The sequence below is a fragment of the Thermobia domestica genome, chromosome 13 (genome assembly GCF_964235325.1).
Source record: "Thermobia domestica chromosome 13, izTheDome1.hap1.1, whole genome shotgun sequence".
Classification (NCBI taxonomy): Eukaryota; Metazoa; Arthropoda; class Insecta; order Zygentoma; family Lepismatidae; genus Thermobia; species Thermobia domestica.
In genome coordinates this window covers 157,476,047-157,498,992 of record NC_137466.1, presented here as the reverse complement: position 1 = coordinate 157,498,992, position 22,946 = coordinate 157,476,047, and the positions used below count along the sequence as shown (strand labels likewise).

Here is a 22,946-nt window from a genome sequence, read left to right as displayed (position 1 = left end):
TATTTTTTTTTTAAATTGCATATATATACATAGGTAACCGCAGATATACGTAAGTAATTGGAAGAATAATAAACACTTATATTTTATCTACAATCTTCGAGCTTGTGAATTCACGCTTTTACCACTGAGCAATGCTGATTGGCTAGTAGAAGATTGAGACTGGAATGAACTGCTTAATTTGAAATGTCTTAAATATGTAATGTAAGATAAAAACAATTCATAATTTTCAGAAATTATAAATAGAATATTTCCTTCAATAGTGATAACTGGTCCCAATAACGTATTTTTCATACTTATAAATACATACAAGTTTTCCCCGAATTATTTGACAAATGTCTCTAAACTGTAAAAATTCTTTCCATACAATAAAAATAAGAGAATTCAGTTATTTTTTATGTAGTTTGTGCCACTTGCATATGAACCTTGCTCAAGGATTGAGTAGGAGAGCAATCTGAACTAAATAGCTTACATAAACATTATTGTTTACTTCATATGTAGATACTAGGGATGGGCAAAACCGGTTTTTAGAAAAACCGAAACCCGAAAAAACATTTCGGTTTCCCTCAAACCGGTTGAGTTTTTCACCGAAACCGGTTTCGGTTTTCTCGAAAACTGGTTCGTTTTAACCGAAATCGGTTTTCTCCAAAAAAAACGGTTTGGTTTTTCACCGAAACCGGTTTCGGTTTACTCCAAAAAGGTTTCAGCTTTCTTGAAACCGGTTCGGTTTTTACCGAAACTGGTTTCGGTGAAAGCTTCTGGAAAACACATAAAACTTTTTGTGGAAACGGATTCGGTTTCCGGAGAACAACGAAACACTATTCTGGTCAGACATATAACAAATTTTGAAAAAAACCGGAACCGGTTTTAAAAACCGAAACCGGATCCAGTGAAAAAACGAACCGGTTTTGGAGAAAACCGAAACCGGTTTCGGTAAAAAAAACGAACAAGTTTTTATAGAAAACCGAAAAACCGGTTTTTATGCCCATCACTAGTAGATACCAACATCATTACATCGTTAGACAGTGATACTGAAAATTGTGCAATAAGGATAAGGATAGGTAGTCACTTGACCATCTAGACTGAGAAATAGTTTGAACTAATAATAATAATAATAATAATAATAATAATAATAATAATAATAATAATAATAATAATAATAATAATAATAATAATAATAATAATACAGTATCGGTTTACATGAAAGTAATATAAACCATTTAAATCTTTGTGATGCTTGAAAAGCATCAGATTCTTTTAACTATAAAGATTATTTTCATTTAATAAAATTAAAGAGTTGTACTTACTTTTTAAGAGATAAAACCGGAGGTTCTTGTTTTAATAGAAATATCAACCTATTCGGTGTAGTAACCAGAATATCTGAAAATGAGATAGTTGTTGTTAAATACTACACACACTTATTTATAAGATTTAATAATTTCAAGCACTTAACTTAGGTAATAATTACTTATCGAGAGTATGGAGCACGTTGCAACACCTCAAATTTTTAACCTGATAACGTTCTCGTCAATTTTTCCTCCAATATTACGAATGAGACACTTGGCTACTTATCTTCAAAAGCACAAAACACGATCTTCACATTGACACTTTTTCAGCAGGATTATACTTTTACAGCTAAGTTATTCTATTGTCTTGTAAACTCAGTAAATACAGATCTTTACTATCTCATATAACTTTTGAATGTCTGGACAAAACTGAATGATCTGATATTATACATCACTCATTCATCCATAAGATATATAAAGTTATTTAATTCTGGTATGGCACTCTATTGTAGATATAGTGCCTCTAACACTGGATTAGCAAAACAATGAACTTATCTACTTCATTAATTTTCACGTAAAAAGGAAGTAATTACGCTTTAAACTTTAAATAATTAAGTTCTTTATAATAATAAAAAGTCGTGCCAGTTGTATATAATATTTAAGTGAGTTTGAAACGCTTTTATTGTTTTTTCGCTAGACAATCAAAATCATGATCAAGAAGCAACATTACGTTTACTATTCTGTATAAAATGTTTCTAAGATTTATAATTGCACCTATAAATTTTGATTTTATTTTCGTGAAGGAATTCAAGTTTTTACGTAATTTAAAGTACGATACTCTGAAAAAAATATTGTTAATACTTCGAGAATGTTGGTAACACGATAGAACATTAGGAAAATACCACTAGAAGAATCAATTTTAACGTTCCAACACTTGGAATGCAATGAAATAACATTTACAATAAGATATTCTACTAGTTAGCGTATTCCAGGAAATTGCTGTACTGTGAAAGACAGCTAATAAGTGATATCCTACTAGGGTACTGAGGATAGCTCTGCTGATAAAGAGTAGTCTCAATGTTTCTGAACAGTGAATAATTTTCAGAGAAAACAACCAAAGATTCTCGTTCCTAGGCTTTAGAAGAGCAAACTTCTACCTGAATTATTGAAATCAATTAATACTGTTTAATCTTTTTTGAATGAATACTCAAAATTAAAGTTTAAGTTCACAAAATTATATATATGAATTTTTTTTCTGTATTTATGATTTGGAATTCATACTTACCGAATTTCTGAGATGATTGAGGTCCAAATTTTTTCATTGCCAACTGCACTTTGCTTATGATGTGTATTCTTAATCCTCTGCCTACTGCTAGCCTCAAACACTCCCTATGAAATAATAATAATAATAATAATAATAATAATAATAATAATAATAATAATAATAATAATAATAATACCTGTGCTAATTTTTCTTTGCAAAAGTGTGAATAAATTATATGTAATATATCAAGTATCTAGGTACTTAATAAGCTTTCCGTTCAACAACTTCTACATTTTCAAATTCTCAAAACCGTTCTGATTCCACCTTCAGGGAAGAACTGATTAAAAAGATAAACATACTGCGGAGATAAAGGTACTAAGAATGGTAAGATTTACCATGATCTCAATTTGTATGAACTCCTCTTAGAATATAATAGCTCCAGATTCAATAAAAACTGGGAACCTTATAACAGAGGCAAACTTCACCCTTTCTCTCCTGTGGAGCAGAGAAGAAGTATGTAAGTCACTGCTACGAAAAAAAAAATCTCTTCCCTCATCCTTTCTTTGCCTTATACTTTTGACTAGTACGAAAAGAAGTTTAAACTTTTTTCAATAGCTGAAAACCTTCCAGGAGATCCACGGTAGCCACGAGGTGCTGAAGACCTGCTCAGGAAGTTCAACTGGACATCATCTCCCCAAGTTCTCTGGTCCGAGAGACCGTAGCTGCATAGTAAACAACCACTTTCAATCGAAAAGTTCCGTAGCTGGACATCTCAAGAATAAAATTTCAAGTTCCTGGTCCGAAACAGCAGTGGTCGCTACCAAAACCAAAAGCAACACGAAGTTCTAATGGTCCATTCCCTTAAAAACTACACAAAGAACATTATCTTTGGCTCCACAGTGAGAAGAGGCCGGTGGCTGGTTCACTTCTTGGGAGATGATGGTCTCAAAATGTTTCAAAACCCGAGTGCCAACTCACTTCACTTATTAAGTTAAATCACTTCCGCGATACTTTGACAAATCAACTCAGATTGATTCAGAGTAACCTTATCATAATTACCTGTGTATCTGCTTAGCAAGTTCTCTCGTAGGAGCCACAATAACAGCTCTGAAACCTTTTCTTTTGGGCTCTTTTAAATGATGAATAACTGGAATCAAAAATGCTGCCGTCTTTCCAGATCCAGTTGGAGCACAAGACAGTATTTCCCGTCGCTAAAGAAAAGAGAAGATACAGCAGAGTAGTATGATTTCTTTTAAACAGTGAGAAAAAAAAAAAAAAAAAAAAAAAAAAAAAAAAAAAAAAAAACTAAGTGATCACTTCACTGTTATAGATAAGAATCTCATGTCTCCCGTATGTTTCTGGAATGATTTTAGAATGAGCTAATAAACTATTTTCAACATTTCAAAATTACACAGTAAATCAAATCAAAGATAAGAAAACTTCATACAAGCACTCAAATATTTTTTTTTTTTTTTACTATTCTAACGTTCCCCCCCCCCCTCGCTTATATATAGTTGCCAGATTTTACAAACGAAAAACCGGGACACAAATCTTGGGCTATACATAAGATTACGGTTCCTATTCAATATTTATTTGGTAGAATCAATTAATTGCCTGTCTTTTCCACAATCACTTATAATTGCATTTTTTTATCGGAGGAATGTATTTACGTATTTATTTCTTGGAAAACGATGGAAAGATATGTAATGTAAACAACTGTATTCAAAATATGAATATAAACACTTTTCTTTTTACTGTCAATACGATTTTTTAGTTCGTAGATAGGTAACACAAATTTTCGAAATGTAATAAGAAAAATTACGTTTTGGTACTAAACAATTATTTTTGTAGAAAATACAGTGAGTGTTTGAAAAGAAAAAGGAGACAATTTGATTTGTTCAGTTGTATGAAAGAGGCCTGAGAAGCATCATATAATACTTTATACTATTTTGTGAAAAATAATAATAATACGACCAGATTCATGTCATCAGATTTACAGTTACACACATTAGATAATACAGTTATTGTATCATTTACAACTTTAAAAACTTTACGCCAATGCAAAGTTTATTTACAAAACTGAAATTCTTATGTTAAAGTTTCACTTTTCTGCCTTGAGGCTAACAGAAATTATGTCTTCAATGAGAGTTAATTATGTATCAGGGCCTCACCAATATAAATTCACATAATATGCAGAGTATTTCAAAACAAAACCGACAATGTCTGAGAAGCGATTTCTGACACCAAGATAAGTACAGACCAATCTGGATGTAAAAATGCTTCCTTTCGCCGCTATGACCACCCGAAGATGTGTCGGAAAAATGCAAAAACAGCCAACTCGAGAACAAAATGTCGGATTGGAGCCGAGTAAAAGGAAATTACATTACTTTTAATCATAGTTTCCATTAATACACAATTGAACAAGGCGCAAGGGTGGCTCAACAGAGAATTCTTAGAGTATTTTATCAAACGTTGAATAAGGAAAATAGAAGACAGTCAAATGCAAAATTTCAAGAAATAAAAATTATAGCACATAGTTCAAGTTAGAAGGACACTGATAGAATTCGAAAGAAGCAGAGATACCCATATTTGATTAATCTACTTTGTCTCGTTACAGAATAAACTCTCGGACAACTCTCCCCGTGTGCCTCTGGTGAACATGGTCTCGGACTCAATTCTTGGTGGAAGTGATCAAAAAATTAATTTTACAATCATTAAATTTCATTAATCATCCATCTCCTTCAGCCTGAAGGGCGTAACTCTTAAACTACAAACACTCTTGAAAGAAGAACCGAAATGAAACAAAGATTTTAACGTCTTATGTCATTTAAGCAAATGGAGATGAATGATAAATGAAAGCTAATTACTGCAAAATAATTCATGAAATGAGAAAATAGGAGAAAACAAGAAAATTGATAAAACTTATGAACACGATGTTGTTCACCACAAACTTTCATGGTTTGAGATCGAACGAGGGACCTCTCGCACCAAAAATCAGCGCTCTATCTTACACCACGTGCCCAAACATTGAAGAAAGAACTAGAAGTGATAGATGTATCGGTAAAGTAACTACTATGTGTGATAAATCAATGTACAAAAAAAGTACTGACACTCAGAGTGAAATTCGTAGTTTTCTTCGTCCGGGAGCGATAAGTATGTTTTTAGGTCATTTATTCTCAACTGCTGGGCCACGTTCTCCAGAGGTCGCGAACAGATTGTCTGTAAGTCGATGTTAAAATGGATTTTAATGCATTTCATTATTTTTATTGTTTATAAGGAAGAAGGGGTTTATGGGACTAGCAAAAAGGGGCTCTATGGTACTAGCTAAAAGGGGTATTAGAGTTTAAAGCCTAAGAGCTATTGTTCTTGATTAATTGCAAGAAAATGCAAGTTGAACAACACCGTATAAAGACATCAAGTAGATTCAATTTACGAATCATAAACATTATTAGTTGTATCATGGATAACAATGTGATTCAGACAGTTTTCTAATAATGCAGGGACGGAAAAGTAGAATTCTACAATTCCGAAGATGCTTATAGCCAAATGTCAAACACATGTAATGATATGATATTGCGTCGAAAAATAGTACACGTAACTTCAATTTAAATTGATAAACTCTAGTCTATGTGAGGATATTTACTGGGTACCTTTCGTATTAGCGTATTTCACATTACGATATACTACATTTTGGCACGCGTTTTGAGATCAATTCTACAAGACCAACGGGTCAACTATTTCTTAATCCGTAAAATATTCAGTGAAAGTTTCGAAAGAAACTGACACAGAAATTCCCTGAAGGATTCTTGACAGTGATTATTAGCTTTATTTCTTGGAATGAGGCAAGCAGAGAAGAAAAATAAATAAAATAAAAATAAATAAATACATTTAGAGGCAGAACATTTTTGTATACTGAAAACGGTAGTTTTATATAACTTGTATATACTATAATTCGACATGTCTGGGGGAAGTTATCACTGAGAGTGGGAACTCGCCCTCCTGTCCCCCTTTCGCAGTTGCTACTAATTCGTATTTTTTTCTTAATTCAGCACATCGCAAACGTATTAAGGGAATAAAAAGTAGAAGGACACTGCGAAGGAAATGTAGCTATGAAACTTCAACTACGAAAACTTCAGGAGTAAGAAGAAAGACAGTCAGGTAATAGTGTAAGTAAACATGTCATATAACAGGAAATTCAATAGTGTATTAATTCAGGAATGTTAACACACCAAGGATAGATTCTACTATTAAAAAGTATAAAAAAGCAAGAAATTAAGTTGATACCTTATCGTAAAGTACAAGACGTTCTTAATAATTATATTTACAAAAGCTACAAACTCCCACGCATCATACATATTTCAACACTTTTCGTAAATGATACGCCAAACACTCAAAGGATGTTGTTTTAATTGCGAGAGTTTATTCTGTACTGAAACGAAGCAGATCAATCAAGAATGCGTGTCTTGCTTCTTTCGAATTCTAACAGTGTTCTACTTTGAACCATGTACAATGATCATTCAACGTTTGATAAAATACCCAGGAATTCTTGAGTTTCTTTGAGGGTCGACTTTACGTCCCTACACTACGTTCAATTGTGTATTAATGGAATCTACGATTTAAAATAATAAACATTCCCTTTTACCCGACTCTGATTTGACATATTGTTCTCGAGTTACGGCTGTTTTTGCACTTTTCCCACAAATTTTCGGCTGGTCATAACGCCGAAAGGAAGTATTTCTAAACCCAGGTTGGTCTATACTTCTTATCTTACCTTGGTGTCACAAACCACCTCCCAAACGTTGTTGGTGTTGTTTTGAAACATCTTACATAATTCTAAACATACAGAAACCTATTCTTTCTTACCTGCAACATAATGGGAATCGCTTGCATTTGAATTGGTGTGGGAATTTCGTATCCACATTCTTTAATATTATTTACAATATCTTGCGGAACACCGAGCTCCTGATGCAGTTCATCAAATGTTTCAAATGGTTCCGGAATATCTGTACCTCGGACATGAATTCTATTCTGTTTCCGCAGGTGATTTATCTGAAATAATAATGAGTTAAAAATAAATTCTGCCACTTAACACATTGAAAAAATATTTTACTATGGAAGGCATTCCAGGGAGATACGTAGTCTCTAAATTAAATAGTTTAATTCTGACAATACACTACATTTTCCCTCAGGAGCGGATCCAGGACGGACTTCTGGGGAGGAGGAGGTTGTAATACTGCTACTTTGAGCTACTTTTAAGAGCTCCAAACTCTGGGATGGGTTTTATTTATATATAAAATAAGAAAGTTTCCTCTTCTGGGGAGGCATCGCTCCCCTGGATCCGCCACTGTTTTCCTTGTATATATTGTATGTAGCTACTTGAAAAGCTTTCATGTGCATCTGTACGAACTGTTATAAATTGTTACAATACTAATTTTTTAGAATTATTGTAATTATTTCATTAATTTCTATATAATTAACCGATAGCCATCGTATAAAAGGAGGAGTTTCTCAATTTTTTCGCAGCAAGCCTGGAAAAGTAATTTTCGTTTTTAACCGAAGAATATTATTCAGGTTAAAACGGTAATACAGAACGAGCTTTCATAAAAACGACACAACGCATGAAATCATCTTAAATTCACAGTATCCCGTTCATAAAAATAAATACAGTAACACTAACATTAATAAAAATTTCTCTTAAAAAGAATGTATACACAGTTCTAGACATGCAACTATGGATATTTAAAATTATTCTATCCGTTGTATTGTTTTTACTCAATCAATGTTCTTGGGTAAAAACCTTGACAAACACTGCCAAGCATTCCCAAGACATAAATGAAAAAGAAAGTTTAGGAGGAATAGAACTGAAAATACAGGAGTTTAGGAGGAATACAGAAAACAGAACTATATACACTGATACATCTACACTAATAAATATTCATACTAGTAGTTCTTGAGGCTTCAAGTGCGTGTTCCAAAGTATCTTAAGTCTTTTATGATTATTGTTTTGTGGTTCGTAAACGTAACAATGCTGAAGGTGTAAATATTATTTCAACTTCTGTGTACTGCCATTTGGTTCACAGCTATAAACCCAATACTACGAAACGCATCAAAATTAAATTAAGTCATCCAAGGCGCGGGTACCTCTCTGGAAAAGAGGGGGCGGGAGAGACGGATTATAGGAGTTAACATCAAACTTAAAAAAAAAAAAAGTCCAACTAAATTCAATATTCACCTTATTAATGGCATCTGTTTACAAATTATTTCATTAGTATTTTACACCCAAAAAGAAGAATATTAGTATTAGTATTAGTTTTTTACATTCAATAAACGTTTATGTGAGTGAAGACAACGATAGTAACCACTAATGGAACCCTTCTTTTCCGTAAGCTGCCATATCGTTGAAGTGTTTTCTACAGAAGACACAAGAGAAACTTAGAATATCATCGCCGATAACGCCATGTACAACAGTACCACATCATAAAATAAACCCAAGGGAAAAATTATTACGGCATCGTTATATTCGACTAGCAATTACCAAAAAACGATCTACTACGAAGTTTTACGTCAGGTCAACGAGAGAAAATTATTTGATTCTGGAGCAGTCTCATGACAAAGGTTATTATTCTTATTTAATTAAAAATCCAAGAAAGGAAGAACGCCTGATTATTACTTAATATATATATATATATATATATATATATATATATATATATATATATATATATATATAAAACTATCGGCGGACTTCAACTCAGATATGGCGACCTCGTGGAACAACTTTTCGAACCCCTACAACATCTACATACATCTTATTAATATTTCATCATACTTGCAGTGTCCGACGGGCTGTTGTGTGTACTTAACCTATTCCAGGTATCAATTATAGAACCTCTAAAATTTATTCACAAAGCGTCGTCATCGCCATAGTTCCGTTAGAATAATCCAACATTCACTCTGCTGCCCTACAGTTTTCAATAATGACCTTTTTTAATTACCTGATCAGAACGTCTCAACACTAAATCAGTTACTCAATGCATTAATAAATACTAGAGTAATACAACCATCGTAAAACTTGGAATTTGAATTACATATTTAATATTTTGGGTGGCTAGCGTTGACTCCCAACTTCTTCACAAGTACATGCAAACAAATACTACCACTTAAGATTTATATATCTTACTTAGACGAACCAGGTTGACGCTTACCCTTCGGTAAGCACGTTATATAAAAATTTTGGTTTACCTCACCCGGGATTTGTTGTAAATTCATATCCCGAAGCAGAGTAAGGTTGAATTTACTTTTGTCATAAAGTTAATGAGTACAAATTTCACCATATTGAGAAGTGGTAGAATAATTATAAGGAAAATGGACACTGAAATAATGGAGAATGAATCCACTAATAGTGACAACGGTGAACCTAGTGTAACATCAGGATTGACATCAGAAGACCGAATCTTGCTAGTCTTACAGCGGCAATTGATGCAAATGTCTACCGAGTTAAAGCAGACGATGAAGCATAACTCTGAAGAATTAAGTAGACGAATAGAACAGAAGTCTGATGAATCTAACAAGCAATACGAAGAATTGAAGCAGACGTCTACCGAGTTAAAGCAGACGATGGAACAGAACTCCGAAAAATCCAACAAGCAATACGAGGAATTAAGCAGACGAATGGAACAGAAGTCGGATGAAACGAAACAATTAATTATCCAGACGATGAGTGATATCACCTCGCACTTCGAGGAAAAGTTAAAAGGAATATCGGAGGAATGCCAGGGTAATCACAATCACCTGAGACAAGAAATCAGTGATGTAAAAAAGGATTTAGAAGTAACAGAATCTTGTTCAACAACAAAAGATCCAGGTCATCAATAATTCTAACAGTATACGTGCAAATACGCAATTGATAGCTACGTTACAGGAAGAAATTAGAATGCTACAGGTTAAGGACAACACATACCGTAATAACATGTGTAGTGATCGCATGGAGTTTCCCCACTCACCAGAGATGAACTCGCCTTCGCCGGTGTCTGATGAGGATATTATATTGGAAGAAATACATCCGAAGGGTACAGATGGGCGAAACATAGATGGTGTAACGACACATCACGTCATGGATAGGAACTATCACCCAATAAGTACACGGAATGATAAAAGGAAGGTAAAATTAAGTGTTAAGATGAGTGAAATTCGAGCTATGAGCAAATTCAGTGGTAAGTGTAACGAGAATGCTACTTCTTTCTTAGAGAAATTCCAGGACGAATGCAATATAATGTGTATAGATAGATCACAATATATGAAATTAATCCCTCATGTATTACTCCCACCATGTTCATTATGGTTTAAAGCAGTACGTGATCACATCAGTACATATGAAGAATTCAAAGCGGCACTGATCGCCAATTATGAAAATGACTTTTTGCTTGCGAATAGAGATGCTACCATTAGAAATCAACATTTCAATCCTCGATTGCATAAATCTGTTGTAGAGTTTGTTGTAAATACATACAACGAATTAAAGGTCGTTAATCCATTGCAATCGGAATCGAGAATAATAGCATCGATTCGAAATTTGCTTCCATTTAAATTACAACAGATCTTATTTTCCACACAGTGTATGAGTTTCAACCATTTATTAATGCTTGTCCAATGCTATGAAACTCAATACCATGCCATGAATCAACAAGCAGGAATGGGTAAAAATAAGAATAATTCAGATCATTTGGTGCCTGTTCGGAATTTAAATATCCGAAGTGTGAATAATACGAAACATAACCTAAGCCGAATAAATTCTAGCAATCAAAATGAGCAAAATAGGCAAAGTTATGTAGGGAATCCGCCTAACCTAATTAATCGTAACAATCCATATGTTAGATCATATAATCAAAATAGGTTTAAAAATAGACGGAATGTAGGGCGAAATTCCAGGAATACAGCGAACTACGTGGATAGACGTAATGGAAGGACAAGAGATGGCACTTCGCATCAAGATCCAGGTATTGAAGTAATTTCTGTACAGAACGATAATACGGGACATAATCCTGATTGTGCAGTACAATGTACTTTATTAGAATCGTATGCAAGTACGAATGTAACCTGATTACCGTTAATGAAATTAGGTTAAATTCATATCAGTTATAGATTCTTGTGAATTCTTATTTTTAAGTTTACGTGTTAATATCAATAATGAAAACAATTCTTATAACTTCGCTATATAAGCAATATGAGGAATTATAATTTGATTCATAAATGATTAAAAGCAAAGGTTATTTATATTAGATTGATTTGTGTTGAAAACTTAATTGTCAAAGATTATATTAAGAATAAGATCCATTCTATAAAACTAATTATTCGACGACTGTTTTTATGAGCTATCCGATATATTATTCGAACAAGATTCTTCTTTATTATGACTTCTTAGTGCTACAATGTATACATTATAATACAACATCTAACTTATTTGTTATTTAATGCGCCCTAAAAGATCAAACATTATTTATAACATCACTGTTTTAATAATGATCAAAACTATTAATCATAGTAATTCGTGTTTCACCCTCGTTAATTATATTAATAAGCGACGATGTTTTTGATAATAATGAAATAAATATAATTAATGTAATAAAAGATAAATGTTAATGAAGTGAAAAGATTTGTTATAAATGTATCTATATATATATGTGAAATGTAATGAAGATATATACGAGGTGTGATCAAAATATAAAGAACATATGTAATTTAAGATCATTATTGTAAACGGACCAGTGGTTCTTGAAGATAAAAGCCAAACTCGCTTATGACTTTTATATTCAGTCCAATTGTCGGGCGACATTTTTATATAACGAAATACTTTGGATAGATTAATAATTACCTGTACCTTGGGCAGAAAGTGCTCATATATGTGCACTATATTCGTTACTTTATTCCTTCCTCCCCACTGCTTTTCTTTCGATCGAGTCGTCACAGACTATTTCCCAAGTCAGTTAGTGGTTTGAGAGAGTTTGTAAGCATTCACGGTGCTCTAACCTATAGGTAGATAGGAAAATTGGAAGTATAACAACACGTAAACTGAACGAAGTCCTGCTCGTTATACTTTCGACGAGATTCCATGTAAGAACTTATTTCTGAATCCTTCGTTCGAATGAAAAGTATCGTATTCTTGTCTTTCTATGGACATTTTCTTCTTTTTCTTTTTGTCACTTCTACTTTATCAATATCGTGCTTTATATCTCTTAAGTGTTTTGAAATGCTTGATGTTGAGGAATTTGGCATTATGAACAAGTTATTCAGTTTACTGTGTCTGTTACTTTTCGCTATACGTATGTGTGTTTTCGCACGTGCATAAGACATATAGAATCCGATAGACTGGAGAAGTTTTTCTCTGTACTTTTAGACACACTAATACTGAAGTATAATTTTAATTTCTTGTCATTTGTTTGAAATCGAATGAAGTAAAGGAATACCTATCCATTCCATAGTACCATCTTTTGTTTTGGAACTCGCCGTTTTGAGCTTCAAGTAGCTTACATTAACGAAGAATATTGCTTTCTTTAATACTGCGACTTAGCCCTCAAATGTTGAAAACCCTGATGTCTTTCTCTCTATTTTTTTTTTTTTTTTTTTTCATTTATCTCCCTTTAACTTCTAGTAACTTTTCGTTTTGTAAGTCACTTAAAAAAATGTCTACAGTTCAGGCTTGGAAAAAATATGAAAATGAAATCTTTCAGTTTTACGTCCCGAAAGTGAATGACTGTGAAAGAATTGGTGGAATATGAATATGGATGGAAACTGGAAAACCTACAGAAAAGTTACGAACTTACGATGTTGTTCACCACAAACTCACATAACCTAGGATCGAATTAGGGGCCCCTTGTACCACAAGTGAAAGCTCTATCACTAAGCCAGCTCTCCTTCACTTTGAAAACCAAACGGTACTACTTTCCACACATTACTAAAAGTAGTAAAAATTCTTCACAAAATATTCTTTAAATTTAGTGTAAATCGACTAAATAAATTACAGTAATGCTGAAATTTACATTAAAAATAATAATAATAATCTACCTCTTCCTGTCGAAGATCAAATTGCTTTTGCTTCGTCATTTTCTTGTTCTTTTTGGATCTTTTTGCACTATCATCTGCCTTAATGTCACCAAGAATTGTAAGACCACTGCTTGTATTACTTTCCTGTTGTGAGTCAGGTAATGCAGCTTCACTTTCTGCAAAGTAATAATTTTATGAAACATATGAGTAATTTTCAGTCAATTAACAGAACAGAATATTCGCCAATTATTTCATCAGATAGGGAGAGAAAGTAGTAGGAAGAAAAAGAAGAGAAGAAAGAGAAATCAAAGTAACTGAAGTGTCTCGAACAGTTCAGACAGGTGCGTCGTATTTGTTCTCCCTCTTATTTGAAGAAGCATTTAGCGGAAAGATTTAGGGTACATTTTTAGTTTTTAAATTATGTTCTGATAAATAATTTATTTGCTATTCCTGTTTCGAGATTTCTGTGTTTCAACATAACGTAAGAACAGCTTTAAAATTCATATCGAAAGATAGAATTTCCGCTAGGAACACTTAAGTAACAACACCCTTCAGCACTGGAACGTAACCAGCATTAGCAGTAACGAAAATCTAAAACCAAAGTATCGAAGAAAGAAATAAAATAACAAAACTTATCTTTGCATCCATGATCCTCTTCTTTTAATTTATGTTGATATTTCGATATGCTTTTATTATATTATCATTTATTTATTTTTAAATGCTGAAACTCCTATAATATTATCGTTGTCTGGTTATGTAAGTCCTGTGAGGAAAATGATCCCCGGATACCCGGACTCCACTAGATTTCTTTAACCTTATTCACTTTACACTTCGGGGTTCATTTCTACTCAACTTACATACGCAGACACTGATGGTGGGTGTTTCAACTAGGAAGAAAAACTTGAACATTACTCCAGAGCGTGTCGAAGTATCAACATTAACAAGAAGAGAATCACGGGTGTAAAGGTAAGCTTTGTCAATGTATTAATTTAAGATGCATCCATAGCATCTATCAGTAAATATTTAAAGAAAGACTCGAGATAGCATATACATACATAAAACATTGCCAACTCATTCTTAATTAAATCGTAATTTATGCATTAATGGCTACACAATACAATGTGAAAAAGTTGTTCAAAGGAACACCTTTAAGTACAGAAAAATAAAATAAATAAATAAAAATAGAAAAATGGTTAAGTATTTCATAATTTGCCATTATCTCAGGAAAGTTGAACAATATGGAAAATAATTATCTCCTTTTGAAAGTTATTTCACAGACATAGAAAAGGTGTGAACTGGAGCGGGAGGAAGTTCTGAGGTGGTAACTGTCAATGGCAAAACAAATATACTCACATGCTACAATAAATAATTAAATGAATAAAAAATACAGAATGAAGTCCGAATAAAGAAATACGTAAGAAGAAATAATGAAAATATATTTTCGGAATTAGTAACACATTTTAAAGTAAATACGCAATTAGCATAATAAACACACATTTTTAAGAAAGACTAAAAGTAGATCGAAACGAACACCTAAAGAATATTGTGTGTTGACAAGTAAACATACATTTAATTTAGACCCCAGTGATATCAATAAATAGTAACATAACGTTGCCGAACTTCATAAAAATCAACAATAGATTAAAAAATAACCATCATTCTCCAAAAATACATTAACTGACAACATTGACCAGACAATTTAAGACAATTTACACGATGTAAATCCTCCTCATAGACAGAAAATTCTTGAAAGGAATGCTTTTTATTTTGTGTGGTATGATGGAAATTTATTTAGTATTTTTTTTTTTTTAAATACACACCATCAATTTAACCATGACCCACAACTTTCGCAAAGAAATATAGTTAGTTCATGGAGAAACGTTAAAATTACTATTACACATGGTATAACAATTGTCTGTGGAAATTACCGTTATCAGAGCCAATCATATTTAAGTTACCATTATTTTAGCAATGCAGAGTATAACATTTGAAACAGTATCCCTTCTCAAATTGTACTGACTTTACTTTTGATAATGGTAATATTAAAATTTATTATAAGAAAGACTTACCTTCGTGTTTGTATTTTTTCTTACATATGTCACTGTTATCGTCGTCTTCGGACTTCACAGCTTGGAATGCAAATGGCCTTAAGATTGGTTTGCTTTTCGATCCCTGTATGAGATAATAATCTAAATAAGTACAGTAAAATCAACTCTATTATTTAAATTATTTTAAATGCTCTAGGAACAAGAGGCACAGAACAACCCTGGAAAAGATGAAAAAAAGAAAGAAAAGAAAAAGAAAAAAAAAAGAAAAATATGAACACTGAACAGTCGCAGACTTTTATCAAGATTTCTCGCTTATCCACTCACATACTACAAGCAACACACTCAGTTATATCTACAATATGCAGAAGTTTCTTCAATTGAAATATTTTATTGTTGTGAAATTACTTCTACATACTGCCTGCAGAGGCCTACCAGGACGGATTTAACGAATAAAACACCAAACAGAAAATGTACTCGTGTAGCTATTAATTAAACTGGTACAATAACTACTCGGCAAACGGGAGATCAGGGTTTATCTCATGTACATTATGGACAGAAAATGGGTATTCAATAAAAAGATTTTCATTGTGAATACTACGCACCACATACAACGAAAGAATGAAATCAATATATCTTGAATATTTTTCTATTTTTGTTTGTCAAGCTAATTAATTCGACAACTGAAAAAAAAAAAAAAGTGTCTGTCAAATTCACTGCGTCGTGCATCGTAGAAATGGTAAAGTGCGTAATTTTTGTGTAGGTCATGTATCGTATTATATGAAAATATGTAGCACAGATTGCTGGGTACACCACACAAACTCGAGCAGCTAGAAACCTGCATCCCGCGACGGGGACCCAGCCGCTATTGTGTGTGATTCAGCGTATGGTGATGGCGACCTCCGAAAATCCCTTCCCTCCAACGGCGTGCTATGGTCAGTAAATGCCGCACATCGCAGGTGACAATCAATCGAGCCATTCACACAAATTTTGGCCTCACGGTCGTTCTCAAGAGAAGTGTGAACGCCTTGAAACCATGTCATGTGACTGAGCGAAAAATAAACTGCAAGAGGCTATATGAACGTCATTTCACGGATGATCAGTCGAAGTTGTTGTTACTCTTGATGAGGTGTGGATTTAGCTCATAGACTATGGTAGAGTTCGTGCCATTTCATACAGATATGTTGAAGCCAACAGCCTTTGATTTTCTCTGCCAAAAAACAATTCCCTGACTTTCTATTATTTTCTAGGCTTGTGGGAACCCTGTTAAGCCATTTAGCCACGAATGGGCACGGATATGGATTTCAATAACTTCATTTTTCACATTCATAAAAATAAATAAATAGAAAAATGTAGATCGTATTGTACGATACTACTTTGTAGATCGCATTGTACGATCACAAGTCATCAATCAGGGAAGTAGAGTTCCCTCGAGACTATATGGTAAGCCTTACTTTTCTTCGGCGCGGGACATTCAAGTTCGATTCTCGGTGAGAGCTCATGTAGTTCAGATCCTACGTTAAGCTGTAGTTCCACGTCTCATATAGCCTTGATGATGAAAGGGCCATTACACTCTAACCAACCGAATTGGAGAAGTTTCTTACATTATTATTATTATTACTTAATATCTTATTTAAAAGTAGGTTCAGTTGAAAAGGTTATCATTATGGAACTTATGGAACAAGAACCTCGCGAATCGTGATGATTCTTTGTATGATGATAAGATTTTGATTTTGATTATCTCTAATTGCTCCCCGCGATTCTTAGTGAAAATCGCCTCCTAACAATATCTGGTATTTTCCAACGATTACCCCACAAATTTTGGGGGGTGCTCAGCACCCACACAAGACAAAGAACAAAATGAGAAAAGAGAAAAGAAAGAATGAAAGAAACATGGGGAAATTCTAATCTTTGCCGTATTTCTTAAGCCGTGGTATGGCTCGATTTATTTCATCGAGGGGGCTCTTTACTCTTAAAGCGAAGAGGGGGTGTTACAAACTTGAAGTTTTGAACTAAAGATAACCATTTCATTCCAACTTGCTGTACTGTATATTATCTATATATTAAAATGCAAGGTTTATATATTTGTGGTCACCAAAAGTTTACATGTTTGTGGCCAATCCTTTGCACAGTGAGTTCTTGGGAACTATAAGCTCCAGAAAGAGCTGTTTTCACTGATCGATTGCAAATTTTGTGTAGATTGTTTTGTTCTAATTGAATATTAAAAAACATGGCCGTTATTTCTTTTTAGGGGTACACTGGAGGTGTTAAAATTAAAAAAAAATAATAAAACATCATATTCTACGAGTTATACATTTCAACACTACATAACTGTATACGGGAGTAGCATATCACTCAGGCGTTTATTTCATGACCAAATGATAATGATAAACGAAGGATAACCATTTCTCCAATCTAAGATGAATCTTTATTTTTTGAACTGTTTCGCTCAATGAACTTCATATATATATCACTGACATTATCAATTAATTGGTAGCAATAGAGCATAATCTGACAGTGTTTTAAACTCACTGTGTTATTAACTAACATAGGATATGTATGCTGCTGTATTATCATGGGATCAAGAAGGTACAAAACGAGCCCTGCGGGACTTTTAACCCCCTTCGCCCGCTGACGCTCGCTCAGCTGTGTTTCTAAAACGCAAGTAAATCACTTCTTTATTAATGAGTAGTATGTAGTTTGCAACAATTAACAGTTCCAAGGTACTAATTTTGCGCACTAGCACTGATGTATACGGATGTAGGAAAGAGCAAAAGAAGTTTGAAAATAAGAAATATTTGTGATTAATGGTGAATATTGAAGACCAGAAATGAAACAAGGGTAATGCTAGGTAGGATATATGAAACTAAGAACAGTTAAGTTGTAATACAACGTCGAGAACAGATACATGTGGGTTTTATCCGGGGCCGCCATCTGAGGCAGTTCAGAAAAAAGAAAGTGTATGCACGAGTAAATGTAGAAGAAAATATATAAGTGTAGTGTAAATGTAAGGAGTCCCACTAAACACCCTTAATCTTCATAGCACTATAGCAAAACACGAAGTGAACACTACGGCAGTCAAGGAATCGCATGCTATAAAGAAAAAAATCATTATTCATATGTTTTGTTTCTGTTTTTAATTCGAAACAAGCTGTAATGATTTATGATTACGATAATAAATTTCTAGTTAGGAAATGCAACAGTCATTTATTTTTTCGCGTTATTTTATTTATCGATTGTCATATTTTAAATAAACAAAATGGATATTGTAGAGTTAAAGCAGCCTTTTGATTTAAAACAATCAAAAATTATAATTTTTTTACATTACCGACGCAAATTCTTCAAGATGAATGCACAACATATAGACTTTGTGCATCAACTGGATTACTTAAATTTGAAAAGGTATGTAAAAGCTGTCAAAATAAATTAGGTTTAAAAAGCTCAGAAGGAGAAGAGTGGAAGATTTACATTATATTTCATTTGTCATCATCGATCGTGTTCATATTATAAGAAAATGGTATCTACTAGAAGAAATTCTTTTTTTGGAGTACATCTAATCTTGAATTAAGGCAGGTGTTATTACTTGCATATTGCTATATAACACAAATACACAGATATAATAATATTATTCAAGAATGTTCGTTTGTAGATAAATTATCGCATAATACTGTTAATGACCGGCTCACATTTCGTAGAGAAGTTTGCTCGGAAATTATTGTGCGACACTCATCTGAAGTAACTGGAGGAGAAGGGTACACTGTTGAGATCGATGAAGGTTTGTTTGGTGTAGAAAATACAACGTCGGCAGAATCAAATCGCAAACCTGGATTGTAAATGGAATATGTCGAGAAACAGGTGAAATTTTTGTATCTATACGTCCCAAAAATAGCCGAAATGCGATTAACCTTGGCGATATTATATCAAGACAAGTAAACAAAAAATCGACAGTTGTTACCGATTGCTGGAAGGGATACAGCTCCCTCAGGAAAGAAGGTTGGCAACATCTCACAGTTAGTCATTCAATGAACTTTATAGATCCTAGCATAGGAGCGTACAAACAAAATATAGAGAATTTATGGTTTCAGCTGAAAAGAAGGGTGACATCCAGAAGTCCTAAAAATATGGGCACTAGACCTAAATTTTAGGACTTCTGCACTTTAGGACTTCTGCCGTTTAGGACTTCTGCCGCGATATGATTTTTAGGACTTGTGCCTTTTAGGACTTCTGCCTTTTAGGACTTCTGCCATTTAGGACTTGTGCCTTTATCATTCACTTGCTTTAGTTCTGAAATTCGCCACCACCACACGAAATTGGGACGATGCAGCAACTAGTTGGCAATAATGTTACGAACGTATCTAATTTCAACAGTAACAGCTATATTTGTACTACTAAGATCGTTATTATCACTATCTGTTCTGCACTTATACACGAATTACATAATACAACCTATTTCATTCTAAGAATTAATTACATAATTTGTTAAGAAATTCGTTTCTTTCGAATGGAGATACGAGAATCCCAAGACAAATTCCTAAAACAAAAATAAATAAAAAAATAAATAATAAAAAAATGTTTAAAAAGCATATTTTACCAGACTTCTGAAACCAAGCAAACATTCAGAATTGCAATATATACTGTGCGGAGCGTATTTTATTAAGAGTAGGACAAAAATCCACCAAAGTTTACTTAATTAGGACAAAAGCTCACTAGACATTTCACGAGTGAACATTAAATACCAACTGTATACATAAAGAACGCAGTAAATTTAAAATTGAGCAAACAACATTTATTATGCAATACAGTGGGTGACATTAATAAGTCTTGAACGTGTAATGTAATTGTTTAAACCACCAATATAGGATTCTTCGTTTGTTTACTGTAGACTTGAAGTGGTGATCTCACCGTTGAACAGCAGATGGCATTAGTAGAGGGGAAAGAGTTCTGAAAGTGGTATTCAGCTTAGACAGCTGTTGTGATTTCGAACAACAAGTTACAATCTGAAGTATTGTGTCGTAAGCGGTTACGACATTCAAAGCCTTCAACAGTTCGTATGGGTCAGTTAGAAGTGATCTTGACGTGTTTTGTGTATTAATCTTTTATTCTATGAAGTCCTGTAATCGCGGCATAATTTGAAAAGCCAGAGACCTTTCTTCCTGTAAAGTGGAAGTTGTCAAAACACTTCTGGTGAAAGGAAGATATACACGACAAATTGCTATTAGAGTTGGGGTAGGCCAAAAATTTGTGAGTAAAATCTCCGTTGCGATGAGCAAGAAGCAAATGTGTCAGCAAAATAGGCTTTGGACCAGTGGGTGAGATCCAAAGCTATTGCTAAGAGGTATAAAAAAACTAAAAAAGATTGGCTCTGGGAAACAGAAACGCAACTTCTAGAGACTTAAACATTAAAATGGCTGAGTATGGTGTAGACATTTAGCCTGAAAATGTTCGAAGGGTTCTTTGTGTTAAGGGAATAAAAGCACTCAGGCCAAGAAAGAAAGCAAAAATTACTCCAATCATTACAAAGAAGCGCCTCGAATGGGCACGTGGCAAAGAACATTGGACTGCTGACGATTGGAGAATAGTGATGAATCATATCTTCGTGTCTGATGAATGTTACAAAATGTGCAACTAGTGTTGCAAAGGTCTAGAAAAAACAAAAAGGAAATTTTGGGTAAAAAAAAAAACAATTTTTTACCGTTTTTCCCGAACCTGAAAAAAACGAAAAGATTGGGAAAAATTGAAATATTCGAATGTTTCACACATTATGCTTTTAAAATGAAAACTACACTATTTTATATTTACTGCTTTACAGTTAAGATCATTGAGTAGTTACGTTTCTTGTATTAGAATAGGGAAATTTAATGGCAATAAATATATTTACACCATTCCTTTAAAGTTAGCACCGTGATAGAATGGAGTCATGGCTACAAAAAATTCTGAAATATAATCGAAGTTAGATTAAATAATATAGACGCATTTAAATTATCTTAAGTAATCTTATAAAGTTACCGTTTCATAGCAGGGAAGTGTTAAAATAACAGGGCCAGAATCATTTTAGTTAATACCAGTATGTTAAAATCAAATATCTATTTTATGGATACACGTATCTTCCTTGTGCTGTGTAAATTTTTGTAAATTTTGAACCCATTGGAAAAAAATCTTTTGTTCGGAAATATTGGCAAAACCCGGATAATGTAATTTAAAAACTATTTATTCGCCTGATGCTAATCTTATTTGCTGTAACGTGTCTGCAGCATCTATACATACAACGTATTTCGCTAGCAGGAAAAATAGTTAAAGCAACATCTTTTAATTTTACTTTTTAGTTTTCTGATAAAAAATACCTCTTTATTATTTGTATACTTTTCGAAGAACTCAAAAAGAGAAACGATTTTCTTTACATATACACACATACACCGCATAAGTGCGTAAATTTGAGCAGCGACAAATATATTAAAGAATATAACATGTGAAACTTCCGTTCGTTATTCTTAAAGACTAGCAGATTACCCGTTCCTCATACGGGGAGAATAGTTTCATTTTCGGTATAAGGAGCGTCAACACTGTCACCAGTGAACTTAGGGACCCCAAAACTATGAGTTTGACACTAGTATTAGTCATTTTCACTTACTATTACATGTCATCCTCTCCCTTTAGGAGTAATAATGGGGGCTGAATTTGGATTTAAACTTCATCGGAAGTGTCACTGTTCATCTCAGCCACCCAGAAAAGTATGGATTCGACACTGATATCGACAATTTTCGACCATTTTTATATACCCACATCTTCTCCCGCCACAAGTTGCGGTGCTGAATTTGGATTTAAATGTCATCGGAAGTGTCACTGTTCATCTCAGGACCCCAAAAACCATGAATTCAACACTAGTATAGATCATTTTGGATCATATATATATCCGCCTCCAAGTTGCGGGGATACATTTGGATTTAAAGTGCATCGGAAGTGTTAGTGTTCATTTCACCGACTCTAAAAACTATGGATTCGACACTAATATCGGTCATTTTCGATCATTTTATATATCTCTCCGCCTCCAAGTTGCGGAGATGAATTTGGATGTAAACGGCATCGGAAGTGTTACTGTTCATCAAAGCAACCCCAAAAACGATGTATTCGACTATAATATCGGTCACACACACACACACACACACACACACACACACACACACATATATATATATATATATATATATATATATATATATATATATATATATATATATATATATATACTATTTCATATATATATCCCTCTCCTCTGTCCCCAGGTCACGGCGCTTAATTTGGGTTTAAACGGCATTA

The 22,946-nt window shown here is 33.5% G+C and overlaps 1 protein-coding gene across 1 annotated transcript in view; it reads right to left on the bottom strand.

Moving 5' to 3' along the window:
- The window catches only part of ais (DExD-box helicase 52), a 51,831-nt gene that overhangs the window by 22,129 nt on the left and 6,756 nt on the right, over nt 1-22,946 (bottom strand). The window contains exons 2-7 of the mRNA XM_081736727.1: nt 15,657-15,759; nt 13,609-13,763; nt 7,411-7,596; nt 3,607-3,758; nt 2,569-2,672; nt 1,305-1,377 (exon numbers count right to left, since the gene is read on the bottom strand). Of these exons, the coding sequence (XP_081592853.1) occupies nt 1,305-1,377; nt 2,569-2,672; nt 3,607-3,758; nt 7,411-7,596; nt 13,609-13,763; nt 15,657-15,759 (773 nt within the window). The remainder of the gene's footprint in view (nt 1-1,304; nt 1,378-2,568; nt 2,673-3,606; nt 3,759-7,410; nt 7,597-13,608; nt 13,764-15,656; nt 15,760-22,946) is intronic.